Below are 16,882 nucleotides of genomic sequence, written 5' to 3'. Positions count from 1 at the left end.
AAAACGTGTTTCTGCTGTCGCCAAGTGGCAAAAAAAGTTATTGCAGGTTGAAGTATCTCGATTAGTAGATTTCAAAATAAGTTATTCTACTTGAGAAATTCTAATTCAAATCTGTTATTACTCTTTGTCAACACAAATGTAGGATTTAATTCAACAATAATACAACGGCTTTAATATCTTTAGTGTATTTCAATAACTGTATATACTCTGTCTGTCTCTCTTTATCCACACATAAAAATAAACACACTCGCAAACACACGGTCCTTCATGATGAAGCACAATTCCTTTTTTAGCGTGGTGGATTTATCTGTTTGTGTGTGTGTGAGTGTGTGAGTGTGTGTGTGAGTGTGTGTGTGTGTGTGTGTGTGTGTGTGTGTGTCCTAGGTGACGCAGCACATTTAAATGGCTCTTCTTAAACAGAGGAAAAGCTTAAGCCTGGTTTAAATTAGTTCTCTACCTTGAGCTCATTAGAACTCCTCTCGTGTTCTTTTTATTTTCTGTCATCTTCCGTGCCGTCATTCACACAAAGACAAAACACACACACACACACACACACACACACACACACACACATATTAGCAGATACATGCGTATAAGATACTTACCGATGCTATTAGCTACTGTAGGTAGAGTGTGATTAGCTGTGCGTTGTGTTCTTGGTTTATTTACGGGCTGAGAGGAAGCAGCAGCTGTGTGGGTGCGTGATGTTACCTGGCAGCTTGTTACCAAACACAAGGAGGTGCGTATTCCGAGACACATCCAATCTATTTTAGGTCTGCTGTGCAGAGTTGATGAGGCGAGACTGAAAGGACCTGGTTGTGAATGTTAAGGAGACATTTACAAGTCTTTAAAGAAGCTTTTTTTTTTTTTTATTTGTCCTCTTCCAAGTCTAAAACTGGAGTGGAAGGTTGAAGTCCTTAAAGACACACAACTCTTAAGCTCAACGGCCTGAGGGACCAACGGAAATAAATCTAAAGTTGTATGTATTCAAAATGCAACGTTAGTAAAAGAGGACATACTCTCCTCGAGTTGCTGTGCTGAAGCTGCACTCATGACTCAGCGCTTCAAATTCAAAAGTCTGACACTCAAGGTATACCTGCTCTACAGCCTCGGGACCCCCCACGATGTTCTGTCGCTGACCTTTGACATTTTCTGTCTCACGTTCTTTTCCCCTCTGTCCAAGTTTTACGAGCCGCTCATTGATGATTCTCCCTCAATAGATACTGGAGGCACTCTTATCTAGAAGAGAGAGAAAGATGAGCACCAGAACCATCGTTTAACTAAGTTAACTAACTAAACCAAACAGCAAGGCTTTGAGCAGGAACTACTGTTAAAAGGGGAAAGTGCAGTGGCATTTGGATTGTAATTGTAGAGTTCGGTACCCTAATATTTGCCTAAATTGCTGTTTAAACACGTTAAAAGGTTTCAGGGCAATCTATAATTGCGGTACAATGTCTCCTGTTGAAACAAGTGTTCTACCACTAACAATCTTCTCACTCAGTGATTTACCTTAAAGCTTTCTTGCCTGATCTTAATGTTGATTTTGTAGATTTATAACTTAAATAAAAACAAGCCTTGAATTGAAGTTACAAACAAAATATTCTACAACGCTCCCAAATCAAACTCTTAAAGGAAATGAGCATGTCAAATGTAGAGAGCAATTTAAATTCTACAGCTGTTCAGATACCAAATGTTCAGTAGAGCTACAGTAGAGAGCCTCAAAGGAACATCTTCGAGAGTTGGCCTGCGAACATAATTGAAGCTTTAATCTGTGTTCTTGGCTGACACGTTTTGACAGTCCCGCTGGTCTGTGCAGGAGAACCCTGTGACCTGTGAGTCTCGTCAGATAGCTGTTGAGTCACGGTTAATCTCAGCTGCCTCCTTCCGTTTGCTGAGTAACCTTGACAGGACTGTATGCTATGTGGAAAAAAAAAAGACTGGACTATGAATGCACAGTGTGGTGCACAGAGTCATGTAGCCTGCTAAGACCTCATCGTGGCCTTCACTTTTCATTCGGTAATGATATCACTGTGAAATGAAGAGACTTTGCATTTGTTTTTTGGCCACTTGTTTGCTAAGGAAACACTTACAACACTGACATGTGACCAGCTGATACGGAGCAATTCCTGTAAATGAAACTCATATACAGGAACTTCTGCCACTTCTTATTCTAGCATGTTGGCGAGGCTCAGTTGAGCATTTAAGAAGCTAAGCACACCGCCCTAACGTTCTTCAGGCCTAGTGTAAGATGTACAGAATGTTTGTGTCCATGTGAGACGTTAGAGGCAGTCTGGATAATCCCAGCTGTGTCCCACTACGGCTGTGTGACCCCGTCAGACCTGACCTGCTGTTTCAATGATTAGAACATCTGACGTAGGAGTGATTTACACTGTGTGCCCCTTAACGACACATAAACAGTACATCATGACATGCTGGAGCTGCTAGGCAGAGCTGGATTAACCCACTGGATGGGCTTGAGATGTGGGCTCTTACACATAAATTGGTGTTCTTCCTTCTAACGCAGTATGAATGATGTCAGTTGTTGATTAGAGACATCCATATTGGCAACCAGGACCACTTAGACTGTGGATAAGCACTGTGGAGATACTGTGGGAACACATGTCCCAGACAGGCTCCTCAAATGGACAGTTGAACCACCGATGACCTCCGAGGTCAAAGGTCACTGACCTGCCTGATGACAGGTGATGGACACATTTTACAGTAACAGCCAGTCATGGCTCGTGTCAGCTGGCGCTAATGAAGAGCTGCACCGAACCGTAAGCAATGAATTATGAACAGTACTGAACGAGGACCTTGTTGCACACACACACACACACACACACACACACACACACACACACACACACACTCCTGTAAGTTCTTAGACATCTAACAATCCACTCTACTGTATAATGTGGACATTGACATGGAGATTTAAGAACCGTTGAATCAGGTGAGTGGTCTTAACCGGAGCTAAACTGTGGCTATTTTAAGAGGTCAGCCCACCAGCATAATGTGTCATTTGTTTCCCCTGGCGTCAGAGGTGAGAGAGAGAGAGAGAGAGAGAGAGAGAGAGATTTCATACATCAGTCTTCGTTTGTGTAAGACAGTAAGATATTATACTTTTATCTCTACTCTGATTGAACACGGAGTAACTCTGTGACGTTCCTGTAATACAGAGACATGGTTTTATTTTATTCAACAAACAGTCTTTGTCTATATAGTACATATGAACCTGCAGCCTTGTACAAAAAGATAAGCTGAAAACAAACATCCAGTTGTTTTGATGTCAAGGACTCCAAGAAGTGAAGAAGCTGAAATGATTTGGGAGATAACAGTGGAGACCAAATAATGAACAATTAATATTCCACATCTAATGACTAGATTTAAAGAAAAAACAACACACACATTTAGATTGTTTGATTATGTCCCTTTGTTTATGTGGAGCTGTGAGCCTTTCTGAAAAAACAAACAAACAAACAAACAAACAAACAAACTATGATTTCCTAGTTTTGCTCTGAATCTTTCCAGACCTCCTGCAGTAACGTATCTCACTTCCAGTACATAAAGCTATAGTTACTTTGCAAATTAAGAGTTTACTATGAACATTTTATAAAATATGCTGAATTGTTAAAGATGCACCTGCCTAATGGAATATGAAGTGCCTAAAATCACATGTTCATGAATAAGTAATGATAATCCATTAATATTCACTATAATGAAATAGCATTGACAGGCGACATTCTGCTGAATTTAAGTACTTTTATTTCTGAAGTATATTCTGATGACGATGCATCTACTCACATGGTACTTTTGTTTAAGGATTATGAGTTACTCTGTACTTCTTATACAACACAAAAGCTCAGAATATGTAATTCAAACAAAAAACATGATTTATCTATTTATACCATTTGACTCCCTGCTGTCAAACATCTTCCAAATATCCGTTTCCCTGTTTTTCCAGTCATTCACAATATGAAAAGGAGACATTAATTAGCACGAGTGCGTAGCTCAATGCTTGCATTGGCCAGCGATGAGACGCATGACCCCTTCCTCCTTCCACCATGGCAACCTGAGCGGACGGGGGCCTATGGGAGGAGCGACGGCTGGAGGTCCAGGTGGTCGAGTCTGCGTAAAAACGCATCAAACACACGCAAAGCAGTTTACGAAATAGTGAGCGTCATGAAAAAGAACTCGATCCCCGCAGTTCCTGGCACTGCTGCGGATAAATAAGCTGTTTTCAGAGAAAGCCTCGTGGATTCTGTGCAGGAGAAACAACCAACAGAGCGGAACGCGCTTCGGTGGTGCGTCGCTGCGATCTCTCTGGAGAAATCGGGCAAAACGGGAACTTCTGGCCAAAGAAGGTAACCTGAAAACACGAGACCAAGACGGCTTGTCTCCGCGAGAAGTGGAGACATGTTCAAGAAAAGCAAGAGCAAAGTGCTGGTGGATTACGCGTCAGAGGAAGACGACATGTCCTGGCGCTACCATCACTCCTACAAGGTAAGGAAAGTACAAGTCACCACTAACAATGACAGTCAATTATGATTGCTGTGTTTCCTTAAATAACGGGGTTAAAGTGACAACATGGTAATGTATAAACACATTTTAAAACGGCTAACATTGATTAAGTATTCAATGAATAATAAATCCATTAAATACTAGACTAAATGTTACAACCCCGGTTTTCAACAATGTTTTCTTTCGTGTAAAGCTGCTAAACTTCCTAAAAAGTGGTGAAGTACACCTCATGCTGTTAAATTGAGACTGTGGAGCAGAGGGAGGAGGAGGAGGACAAGTGCTCACACTACAGGAAAAATAATTGCGATACAACACTAGAAAGAAAACCATTAACAACAGCAAACCATCTGTGTGCCATTAAAACAGGAATACATAGAAATACTGTGACGTGAATTAATGTCAACTTTGAATTTATTTGTATCCTCTAAAGCTCAAAGATCAGAGTTTGGATTGACAGACAGCACTAGTTTTTTGGAAAAAGAGAATGGATACACACACACACACACACACACACACACACACACACACACACACACACACACACACACACACACTTACTCAAAAGCACCTAACAGTCCTGTCTCATAAGAAATAGCTAGCTGACATGTTTATTTCTTCTGCTTCTTGCAGTAAGAATAATGTGCTGTCATGAATCAAGGTTTGATGGTGAGAATAAATATCAACCCATTTAAGCATTCGGGGGCGTACTGACATGTCGACAGCATCGTGAATTAACAAAACTACATATCAGCTAAACTACAGAGAAGATAGTTTTTAAAACGGAAGAAAAATCATTTTTAAAAGTTCATTGTGAAACTTGTGATGCAGGACTTCAGATTGTATCCACTGCCTGTACCTCCTTTAGTGCCGTACTGACTGTCTAAATAAGATCAGCCAACATCAACAGCATTTTTCATCTGTTGTTGTGATAATGCTGAGATCTGTGACCCTTGGCTGGGTTTTATTGGTCGCTCTTAACTTCCACCCTGGGAACCAACACATGTGGTCCTCACCCCCAAAGAGCAGACTTGAGTTCAGTCGGTGACGCCGTCTACGGTGGTCACCAGAACTACTTTGGATGACGAGAGCTGATCTGAGATCGGAGCTGACAGCTTCTCCTCGCAATTCCTGGGAAAGTCACCGTGGCGATTTAAGTACATGCCGGGGTCAGGGGTCGGATCGTAAAACGCTGTAAACACAGTGAAGAGCCAGATCCAGCCCAGCAGTGATACAGGATGAAGCGAGGATGAACAGTTATGATAACGCAGTCTGGACAGGCTGGCTGATAGTGAGGCGAGATAGATGAGCCTCTTTGCGTCACAATCACATCGCGTGAGTATTTTAGCCTCTTTTAAATTCTTTAGGAGTCCAAAGAATAATGCTGAATCCATTTTAAAGCTACACAAAGGAACATTTAAAAAGGAAAAGTCAGGGTTCCGAATAGGTTTATGAATAGTGATTATTTTCAGTATCTTCCCATTATTTTCTTGAATAATCAATGAATCGTCAGAAAATAGTGATCCCCGAATGCAAGTTGACGTATTCATTTTGTTTGTTTTGTCTGAACATCGGTTCACAAACCAAATGCATACGTTTCACAATCTTAGAAGACAAAGAAAAGCATCAAATCACATTTGAGAAGGTGGAACAACTGTGCATCTGTCATTTTTTTAATGTCTGTCACTTCATAAATGAGGTTTTACATGACAGTCATTTAGAAGAGCGTTATTGCAGTGACTTGTTTTCACACAGCCACAGTCTGATCTGGTGGCTGCAGGGCTTCACAACTGGAGCAGTTAGGTTCAGGGTTCTTGGCTCGAGGTTACCTCAAGCTGCTTTTTCACTTTTTCCACCAGCATTTATCCTGGAAGTACAGGGATGGACCCACAAGTACGACTTTTAACTTGTCTGACTCCTGCACAAAGTAGTAGTTTCTCTCTTATTGTCATTACAAGATACAGTAGGTCTCTTTCTGCTGTACTTCTTTATTTTTATTATTTATGGTGGAGCAGATGGTCTCCATGTCGTGCCGCTCAAATGAGTTCAAACTGTACATCAGCGTCACGCATACACAGACAGAGACCAACAGGCAGACAGATAGAGACACGTATTAAGGGATAAGACATCCATAGACACACAGAGGAAAAGAGGGAGAGCATAAAGGGGGAAATTAATATCTGTCCTCCCTCCACAGTGCTCTAGGGTGAGTACAGTACAGGCTCTTTCACTCACTATTGAAGTTCAACAGGCTTCAGAGGCAGCTGTGAGCTTGCAGGAGGTACGTGTGTGCCTGTTTGTCTGTGGCTTAAAGCGGTGACACACCTGAATACTTCAATAACACCACTCCAATGCCACGGCTGGGGCCCGCTTTGTGAAGTGGGATCACGAGAGAACAGATCAGGTCTGAGCAAAAACTTCAGACGGCCTCACATATAACTCATGAGTGGAGAGGAAGAGAAAAGTGAAGCTGAGTGGATCGTGTGTTGGAGGAGTAAGGGTTAAAATCATGGAAATGAAATGTGAGTTTTGCCTTAGTTCAAACCAAATCATGTTGACGTAAAAAAGCCTCTTTTTTTTACGTTTAATGCAATGGTTCGACGTTAAGAATAGGATTATTCTTCTTACAACGATGTAGAGCAGGAGGTTGATCCCCCTTAATCTAGAAACAGATTCTACATTCATATGCTGGCTGTTCCCAGTCTTTATGATCAGCTACGATAACCATTGGCTGGCTGTGTAGCTTCATATTTAGTGCACATGTATGAGTGGAAGCAACATTCTCATGTAATCCGTGAAGAAAGTGAATCGGCACATTGTCTGAGTATTGGTCAAGTGTTTGATGAACTGTAGCGGCAGGCCTGCTGCAGGCAAACGCATCTTCTGAGTCCCTGCTTTTGGAGAACGTGGAGTATTGTTGGTGTGCTTTTTGGAAACGACTGCTGGCGTGGTATTTAAATTCACTGTGTGTCTTTATTGCCTAGTAATCTGGCTTCTTAAAAGACAACACTGTGGTAACATTTACACACTTGCACACAAAACCCAGTCAAAGAATGAAAGGCAGACAGAGAAGAAATGCCCCCCTGAGGTGCGTCAGCAGAACTCTTTGCTTTCTGTTGTTAGGAACATTTGTTCTCCCTCAAACGCTCCTCTCTCTCTCCCCCTCTCCTCCCCCTCTCCTCACTCTCTCTGTCTGTCTCAAGTTGTTAATGCTTTTATGCTCAAACAGTAGTTTGCAATCAATGTGTGTGAGCGTGTCTTTGATCAGCTCAGGTGGCGGAGACCCATTAGACTTTGTTCAGACATGTCCGACCACCATTCTCTCTCTCTCTCTCTCTCTCTCTCTCTCTCTCTCTCTCTCTCTCTCTCTCTCTCTCTCTCTCTCTCTCTCTCTCTCTCTCTCTCTCTCTCTCTCTCTCTCTCTCTCTCTCTCTCTCTCTCTGAGATGTGAGAACTTCTTACAGCTTTGATGATTTTACAGGAATCCTGGCTCCACATCAGTAATCTCAGGCTCAGCTGCTCGTCTGATGACTTCTTGCTGCCCTTCTTCTTATGGTTTAATGTTTTTAAATCTTTTGGAGCAAGTCCAAGTCAAGTCATACGTCTGAACAGACAGAGCAGCACAAGTCAATGACAACCGTAAAAGTCAGTCAAAATGGATTTGACTGACTTTGTAATCACAAACTGCCAAGAGATATCTAGGTGACGATGTGCCGACACTGTTCACTTCAGGTTATGAAAGGTCTTATTAACTTTCTGTTTGTTCATGGACTTTATGAGGGCCAACTTTATGACTTGAATGTTTTGCTTTCAAGTGTGAAGTCTTTTCGGGGGCCAAGTCTCCGTAATTCAATTAGATCCAACTTTATTGTCTGCTGCGACTTTCTGACAAAGGAAGAAAATAAAAATGGAGGCAGCTGTAATAAATATATATAACAATGATGAAATGAGTCATTTCAAAATGCAGGATGACTACAGTGTACACTGTTGTTTACACTGTAAACATATCGTACATGTCACTGCAGTTACAGCTCTGTATGATCCAAACAAAGTAACAACGTTCTTCACATAAGATGATCAAAACAATGAAACTATTACACCGTTTTTAAACAAAGGAAAAAAATGAGAATATTAAGCCTGGAGACTGAAGCACAATGGAGCCAAAATAGCTCCACTTATATACCCAAATCATGTACTGTTGAGGCGATAGGTCACGGATTTATTTTTTCTCTCTTTTGTTTGAATCTGCCCTCTGACTTCAGTGGCTTCCCTTCATCCTGCCCAGTCCTCCATCCCTCCATCCCTCCATCCCTCCATCCCTCCATCTCGCCCTCCAATCACAGCATGTTTATGTTACACCTTAGAAAAAGATTGCCCTCAGTTTTACAGGAAGCCCTGCACACACGCCCCACACACACACACACACACACACACACACACACACACACACACACACACACACACACACACACACACACACACACCCCTGCCACAAAGTGTGGATGGTGTGTGTGTTTGTTTTTGGGGGGGTTGCTATTTGAGTTAACTCACTGCTGGTGTGTGTGTGTGTGTGTGTGTGTGTGTGTGTGTGTGTGTGTGTGTGTGTGTGTGTGTGTGTGTGTGTGTGTGTGTGTGTGTGTGTGTGTGTGTGTGTGTGTGTGTGTGTGTGTGTGTGTGTCACCTATAGGACAAAGACATAGAAGGAGAGGAAGAGGAGGAGGAAGCTGTCACTGCAGTATCCAAGGTAAACAGCACAACTTCACAGCTATTTGGACATAACACAGACACACACACAGACTATTTGCTTCCAAATTCACTTCAGTTGCCCTCCTAAAGATACGCACTTGTCCAACATGCTCTGATCGTCTCACACATTGACTGCACACACACATGTGCACATTATTCACAAACTCACAATATTGCACTTTTGACTCATGGTTGTGTAACCCTAAAATAATCTGTGAACGCTGAATGACTTATTTCCAAGAAACTTATGAGCAGAACAAGAATGATTCTCTGTGGAGAAACTCTTTAAAATCGTAGCTGTTGGTCGACTAAGAATGCCTTTGGTGGAGAACAGCCCTAATCCTTTGATTAACTCAATACCCACAATGCACTCATGTGCACAGGCAGTTTCTTCTTGTTAGATGACCGCAAAGTGTTTCTCGGTGCAGCTGAGGTAAATCAGGAGAACTTCTGCGTTTATCTGTAAACACGGCAGCTTTCAGCTGTCATGTCCTGCTCTATCCTCAACCTTATCACTGGAACACCCTTTTGTTTGTTGTTGTGGCGCATGTTTGTGTACTTGTACTGTTATCCTTATCCTAAAGCCCACAGTTTGGAACAGAGGAGTGAGGTCACTGTAGTTCAGGGTACAGATTTAACGTCTCGACCATCATTTTGTATCAGCAATAACAACGCTGTGCTCACTAAGTTAAATGCTGCTATCTGGGAACGCTGCACAACGTCAGACGGGGAAAGAGACGCAAGCAGTCAGACAATCATTCAAGACTTAAACAAACCGGATAAAAAGATGTTTGCTCTTGATTGCTCTTCAGTTTACACCTTAGAAAGTGTGAATCAGGTCAAAGGTCATCGTGAGTTTGATGGAAATAAATGACTATGTTATCATCTCTGTAAACCTGTGAATTGTAAATACTGGTTTTGTGATGCAGGTTTGACAAGTGGCCTTTTTGTGTGCAGGCAACTTTATCTGCAGTTGTGCCCACTCCAAACACTGTGTGTGTGTGTGTGTGTGTGTGTGTGTGTGTGTGTGTGTGTGTGTGTGTGAGACATATGTCACATCTCCTGGATTTGTATACCGACAACAAGCCTTTGCTCTAAGGTGCGGTCCTGTCTGAACACTGCATTGTCTTTGAACTCTGGCAGCCTTCCCTTTGTGTATGTATGGCTACTGTAGGTGACTAAGTTCGCAGGACATATTTTACGGCTTGACAGCGGTTGCTGGGCTGGAGAAGGGAAGGAAACGCAGCATTCACTGGAGGAGCTGGGCCTTTTGGACGGGAACAATCAGTGTGGAAGAAAAACAAGGCTGAAAATAGCTACGGACCGCTCTGATACCATGGAAAGCTACAATTCTTCCACTAGCGGCGGCTTTATGCTCATATTAGGACACACAGAGTAGACATGGCGTCCTGGAAGTGGAGGTTAGCTTTAACTGTAACAGGCTGATTCCATTCATTTACATTCCATTTGAAACGCAGCATAACTACACTTTCTAATCGATTTTGACCATCATAGTGTGAACAAAAGGTTTTTGTTGATTTGGTGAGAAGTATATGCAATTGTTTGAAGGAAATGTTTTTACAGCAATAAAACAAACTAGAGATTGATTTGTGGCTTGTTTAACAGCTTAACAATAGCTCCGAGCAGCTTATAATACATCGTTAAAAATGCTAATTCAAAGATTTCTTTATCAATAAGAATATCATCTTTTATTTCCTAATCATTTGAATTTTGAGCTTTTATGCAAATCACCACTATAGATGACTTAAACAAGTAAAAGTAAATAGTTGATGTTGGAAATAAATATTTCAGTTTATTTCCATATAAAAAGTGAGATGAACCAAAAAAAAAACCTTTCTTAGATACGACAGGTGTTACCGAAGAAGGTAATAAAACACAGTAAAGTGCAGTGTTTGATATTGTAAAAGGAGGAAATCACGTGTAATTTCAAAGTGGGAAAGACTTTTTTAAATATGACAAAGTCATTGCAGTAGAAAATCAATGACCTGGTTGCTGTTTGTTAAGAAACTGTCTGATTAGTAACTTTTCCAAATTCAAATGCCTCTTTAATCATCCAGCTTCCATCTCTGGCGTATGGATGGAGGAATTCGGTCCAATAAGAGCTCTATTGTTCTGCCAGGCGTGGAGCTGTAGGTAAATCTCCGCACACAGCGAGCCTCAGTGAGCTGCTGGCTTTACCTACTTTTTGGCCGAAGAGATTACTGGGCACTGAGCTGCTTTGGATCTGGAGGCCCGGAGGTTAATGTTGAAGAGAATGGTGAATAGGCAGGCCTCTGTATGTGCACACATGCATGCATGCACATACACTGCTGGACTTTAGCTACAATTCATGCACACACACACACACAGATACACTCAATCTGTTTTGGCATCTCTGGTTTCTTTTACTGCAAAGCTCGAACTACAGCGAATCTGATCCACGGTTTCCACTTGATGGCACACAGGAAACGAGAAGCGGAGCAAGGAGAGCGATAGACACAGTAGAGGCCGTGTTCAAATAGCTGAGAAGAATCTTTGGTAAATATTCTTTGATGATAATAACTGATAAAAAACTGACAGCGTTCTTGCCCTCCGGCATGTTCACGATGACGAGATGTGAGACGAGGAGGACCTAATTTTCCGTTTATCAGCAACAGTGCCTGCCTCCTTATGAGCAGAGTGTTTACAAATCCATCAAATGTCCTCTTGAATATGAGAAGATATCACGAGTGGGAGGATGAATAATCGTGTGTGTGTGTGTGTGTGTGTGTGTGTGTGTGTGTGTGTGTGTGTGTGTGTGTGTGTGTGTGTGTGTGTGTGTGTGTGTGTGTGTGTGTGTGTGTGTGAGCCGTAGAGCTTGTGTAGCCTGTAGAACAAGCAGACCTGTTTAGGTTCACGTTGTGAAGCGTGAGCTCAGACCTGGTGCTGTACATGTTCCTGTTTAGGTCGACTGCTTCCATGTTTGTTGTTTGCTTGTTGTAGCTGCTGTCACATCCCCAAGAGAGATGTGTTTGTGTTTTTTTGGCGCGTGCATACAGCGATTTGAATTGATCGCCTCCTCAAATGCAGAAGAAGCAGTTTCGGGGGTCGCCATGGTCGGACGCATTCATCAAATAGTGTTGTGAGAGCTGAGAATGTTTTGACAGCGGTAAAGCAAAGCAAGGCACGGATATGAGTAGGAGTAAACGTTATGGCCTTGACAGTTGACATTGGGAATTCTTCCCAGGCACGGAGAGAAACGAAGCCAAAAGTTTGTTCCATAATCGCGGAGGAGGGCGGTATCTGTGCTCGGTGGAAAGCAGCGAGGGCAGGGAGGAATTCTGATGTGACGTGGGAGACCGGGGGAGTCTCGCAGAAGGTGGAGGGTCTTCCACTGGAATGTGCCGCACGATATTGCCAAGTCAATGCCGTTCAAGCTCTCTCTCTCTGTATTTATCTCTCTATAACACAGAATGTGTAGCTTTATTTATGGATTTTTGTCCAACAGAAAGTTAAGCTAAGCTAACAAGCTACTGACCAGTTCGCTTAGATCATAACACCCTCTTGTCTGTGCGGTAAATGTGAACCTAGAGCCAATGAAGTCCATAGCAGAATTTCAAAACGTGCACATTCATCAATCTGAGCATGAGGCTGTTTTTCTAAATTCCTGTGAAGTTGACTTTACCCTCTTCGTGAAGCATAAATCACTCACAAGAAGACATTAGAGATAACAAGCTAAGGTGCAGCAGATGCTGGTAATCATTTCCGCTCTGCGATTCAAAATCAAATGCTCTTATGTCTGTCCATTTCTGTCAGGAGGCCAAGGTGAAGAAGATCATGTCCAAGAAAGAGAGGAGGGAGAAGAAGATGTTCTCCTCTAAAGATGACGAGCACTTCTTGTTGACCGGAGTCAAGCTGGCTGACCGCAGAGGGTGAGGTTACACGCACAACAACTTTCTCATTACTTGTCTCACTGCAAAGAAACACGCTGTCTTCATCACAAAGTTAATAATTAAACGTAGTAGGCCTACAGCATCACAGTTTGTTGGGATTCCACCATGTTGCTGAAACAAAGAGAGAGGCCCGCATGACACCCAGCAGGTGTCAAAACATCACAGTGTGAGATTTGGTTCAAACCACAACACTGGTGCCTCATTGGACGAGAGCCACGGGAACCCCAGGGAGTCCCTGTGACACAGCCATGACGCCACCGAGGCAGTATAGACCGCCGGCTCATAACTTCACACTGTACTGTCCATACGACTCTAATACTACGTTAAAAGGAGGTGAAACAACGTTGGTGCCTTTTAAAGAAAAATCCCCTAGGTAATAGTCTTAACTTTGCTGGCCAAACAAGACATTCTGATAGTGATGGCCAGGTGGATATGAAGCCAGAAGAAGAGCCTCTGTGCACTGAAGTGGTCCGCATTTCAATCGGTACCATACTACCACTACCAGTAAATAGAATGTGTGTCAGACCAGCCCAGATTGTTGCTGGTTTAAATCAATGTAAGTGGCATCTACTACTTTGAATGCAGCAAAACTATTTACTATTTACTTGTACAAACACGTCCAGCCACTTGTATTTGTTTGAACGTAAGACAAAGCTTAATTTGCCAGGAGTTACTAACTTGAGGAAGTGGAACGTGTATGAGGAGGAAACCCTAAATTAATCACATCTCTGTGACAAACAACCGGGAATTCCTTGACTTTCTGTATGGGGAAAGTTCCTGTCTCCAGTGTAGATGTCTGGTACTCCACCCAGTCAGTGCTATTTATAGTTAGGATGAAAGCGGTAGACTGGTTATTTTATATGCTAAAACTTTAAGCCGCTGTTTAAGTGTGCGCTTCTCTTCCTCTGTTTTGTTTTTCCTGTTAAGGTCTCTCAAGAAAATCAAGGATGATGAGAAGGAGAAGGAAAAAAAGGAAAAGCCAGAGAAGGGCCACTGTTTTTGGGAGAGCGTTACCATGACCATGAGGCAGATCTCCCCCGCCAAAAAATTGGAGAAGATGGAGGGCTGGGAGCCTCCACACCTGGAGAACTTAACTGAGACTGTGACCGACGAAGCCCCGGAGGACAAGAGCCAGAAAGGGGACTCGCCAGCGTCCTTCCCCGACTCCGTAGGCCTCCCGTTGGAACTGGCCTCCTGGGCGGGCCAGGGTCTCGAGGAGGACTCCTCCCGCTATGCTAATCTGTCGGACTCCAAGGATTCAACAGCTGCCGTCAGGTGGACAGCCCGCGCCAAAGTCAAGTTGGCTGGCATCAGCAGGATGAGCAGAGGGATCGTGTCAGAAAGCGCTTGGGAGGGGTTCAAATAGGAGCCAGTCCGCCTCCGATACCCTCCCTGCTCGCCTATGTACCGTCAATAAAGGGGATGAAGACCTGAACCAAAAATCTGCTTGTCTCTGTAGTCTAGTACTGGACGAAACCGGTGTTAACGACAACTGGTATTGAGATGCTGTTGAACGTAACACATAATGTGATTTTAGCGCTAAAGCCCCTCAACACGCTGGTTCTATCAACGGGCTTCTGAATCACTGACATCAACTGTAAATAACAACAAATAAAAGCCTTCAACTATTTTACCATTTTAACTGTGATATCCACTGGCCTAGCATTTAGATATTTTTGTATTGCCAAGAAATGAGAAGAGTGATTTTCATATAATTATTGCGGCTGTCAGTGGCTGAGAATCAATGAAGAATATGCAAACCGCCTGAAGACTCGTTGGTTTTCACTTTCCTTCCTGTCTTTAGTGAAGAATGTGAGTCTGGAGCCCTAATTTACACGTCAATTATGGACTTAAAATATATGCAATCATGAAACGGCTGATGAAAAAATGTGGGTCTGGAATATTAGTGCGTGTGTGCGTGTGTGCGTGTGTGTGTGTGTGTGTGTGTGTGTGTGTGTGTGTGTGTGTGTGTGTGTGTGTGTGTGTGTGTGTGTGTGTGTGTGTGTGTGTGTGTGTGTGTGTGTGTGTGTGTTTGCATCTGCGCGTGTGTGAAAGAGAGGTCGCTTAAGAGGGAGTGAGTTTGATGGACCTGCGTGAATCACAGTCGGCATTGCTAAAGAGATTTGAAGTTCTGTTGTGTTGAGAGCATGTGAGGGAAACCAATCAAAGCAACCCTCACAGCGTCACAGTGTGATACACGTTCAAATCTGATGCTGAATCATTTTTTGATAACATTTGTAATGCTCACAAGACAAAAGCCAAACTCTGTGTGTACCTGTTTCTCGATGAAAAGCAGAGACTTCATGCAGCTGTGCCTTGTATCAATACGATGACATCATGTGTGTGTGTGCTGTAAATTTGAACTACATCATCCTCTGTGCACCAAACAGATGAGCTCATCTATGCATGTGCAGATGGGTCGACCCAGCATGCATCAGCCATCGAGACTCAGACCGGTTTCCGGTTACAATCCCTGGATGCTGTTAGCTTCAGCAGCAGGAGCAGCACAAGCTACATTATGAAAAGTCCTGTTTGTATATCTGTATATTGTGTAGGACTGAGACAATGAAGAGTCATTTCATTTCTTCAGATTTGTCTTTTAGGAGAATAAGAAACGTCACGCCGCTGGTCTTTGCTTCTCTCTTCTTTGTTTTGTTCTGTTTACTGAATTTGTTTGACACGGAAGTCTGCTTCACTGCAGCCAGACGTGAACACAGATACTGGTGCACCTCCAGGGATGCATGTATTCTGTATTTATTCATTAAACAGCTGGGTCACATTCTCTCAAGCAGAATAAAGATTTAGTCCGACTGTCTGGCTCGACTTTATTCGACACGCTGCAGTCTATAGAAGTGTTTTGTGAGGAATTGTATGTATATTGAGTGTCTGTGAGGGGGGTTTGTGGAATGTGAGGTGTGAACCTGCGTGGAAGAAAGTAGTTGACGGAGGTGTCTGCCCAGGACGATGGGTCAGGATCCAAGGGGGAGCTTATCAGATTTCAGCCAATCGTGGAGCAGATCGATAGGCTGAGGAATGTAACTTTGGGGGGACAAAAGGACTGTAAATCGGAGGAGAGAATTAGATCTTCTCCTGACCATGATGCAGATATACGGATCTGTCTCGTGGCCCGGACCGGGCCTCAGAATCAGACCTCCTCCTGACCATGATGCAGACATGTCTCGTGGACCGGACGGGGCCTCACTTTCATGAAATGTATATGTTTGTTTTGTTATTGATAGTGTAATTCAGTTTGTAATTGTTTAGCTTCTGTTAGTTATTAAATACTTTTGATTGTAAATCGGAACCAGCTGGTTATTTGATACGACTCTGTTGACAAAAAGGTACAGTAGAGAGCGTGAGCTGCGGCCTTCCGCAGCGAGAGAGGTAGAATCCCAACAGTTTTCACCATGCTGGAGTCTCTGACTTTGATACAACCTTGAACCTCGAGGGAAGAGAGAATGAGGAGAACCAGAACCAAACTGTCAGACTCCGCAGCAGTAAAATTAGAGGTTTTTCTAAAGGGACATTGGGTTTTCGGGAACTACCACTTTTGTCCACAGGGACCACTAAAATCAACACAGGTCAAAGTCCTATGAGCAGCTTCAAAAGATAATTATAGCAAAACGTGCCAATGATGACTTTTCTTGACTAGTGGCAAAGAACAGCAACATGTGCAGAGCAGCAGA

General features: G+C 43.0%; 1 protein-coding gene across 1 annotated transcript; it reads left to right on the top strand.

Moving 5' to 3' along the window:
- Nucleotides 1–4,087: 4,087 nt before the first annotated feature.
- On the top strand, nucleotides 4,088–16,494 carry si:ch211-225h24.2 (uncharacterized protein LOC564539 homolog). Its single transcript, XM_068724648.1, has 4 exons — nucleotides 4,088–4,503; nucleotides 9,206–9,262; nucleotides 13,060–13,175; nucleotides 14,124–16,494. Exons 1-4 carry the CDS (start codon nucleotides 4,417–4,419, stop codon nucleotides 14,560–14,562), a joined length of 699 nt encoding a protein of 232 aa, XP_068580749.1. The 5' UTR covers nucleotides 4,088–4,416; the 3' UTR covers nucleotides 14,563–16,494.
- The last annotated feature ends 388 nt before the right edge of the window (nucleotides 16,495–16,882 follow it).

This window comes from Cebidichthys violaceus, unplaced genomic scaffold (genome assembly GCF_023349555.1).
Source record: "Cebidichthys violaceus isolate CVI_PGR_0920_01 unplaced genomic scaffold, fCebVio1.0.p SCAF_31, whole genome shotgun sequence".
NCBI lineage: Eukaryota > Metazoa > Chordata > Actinopteri > Perciformes > Stichaeidae > Cebidichthys > Cebidichthys violaceus.
Note: the sequence above shows the minus strand (reverse complement) of the source record. Positions and strands in the feature narration are given on the sequence as shown.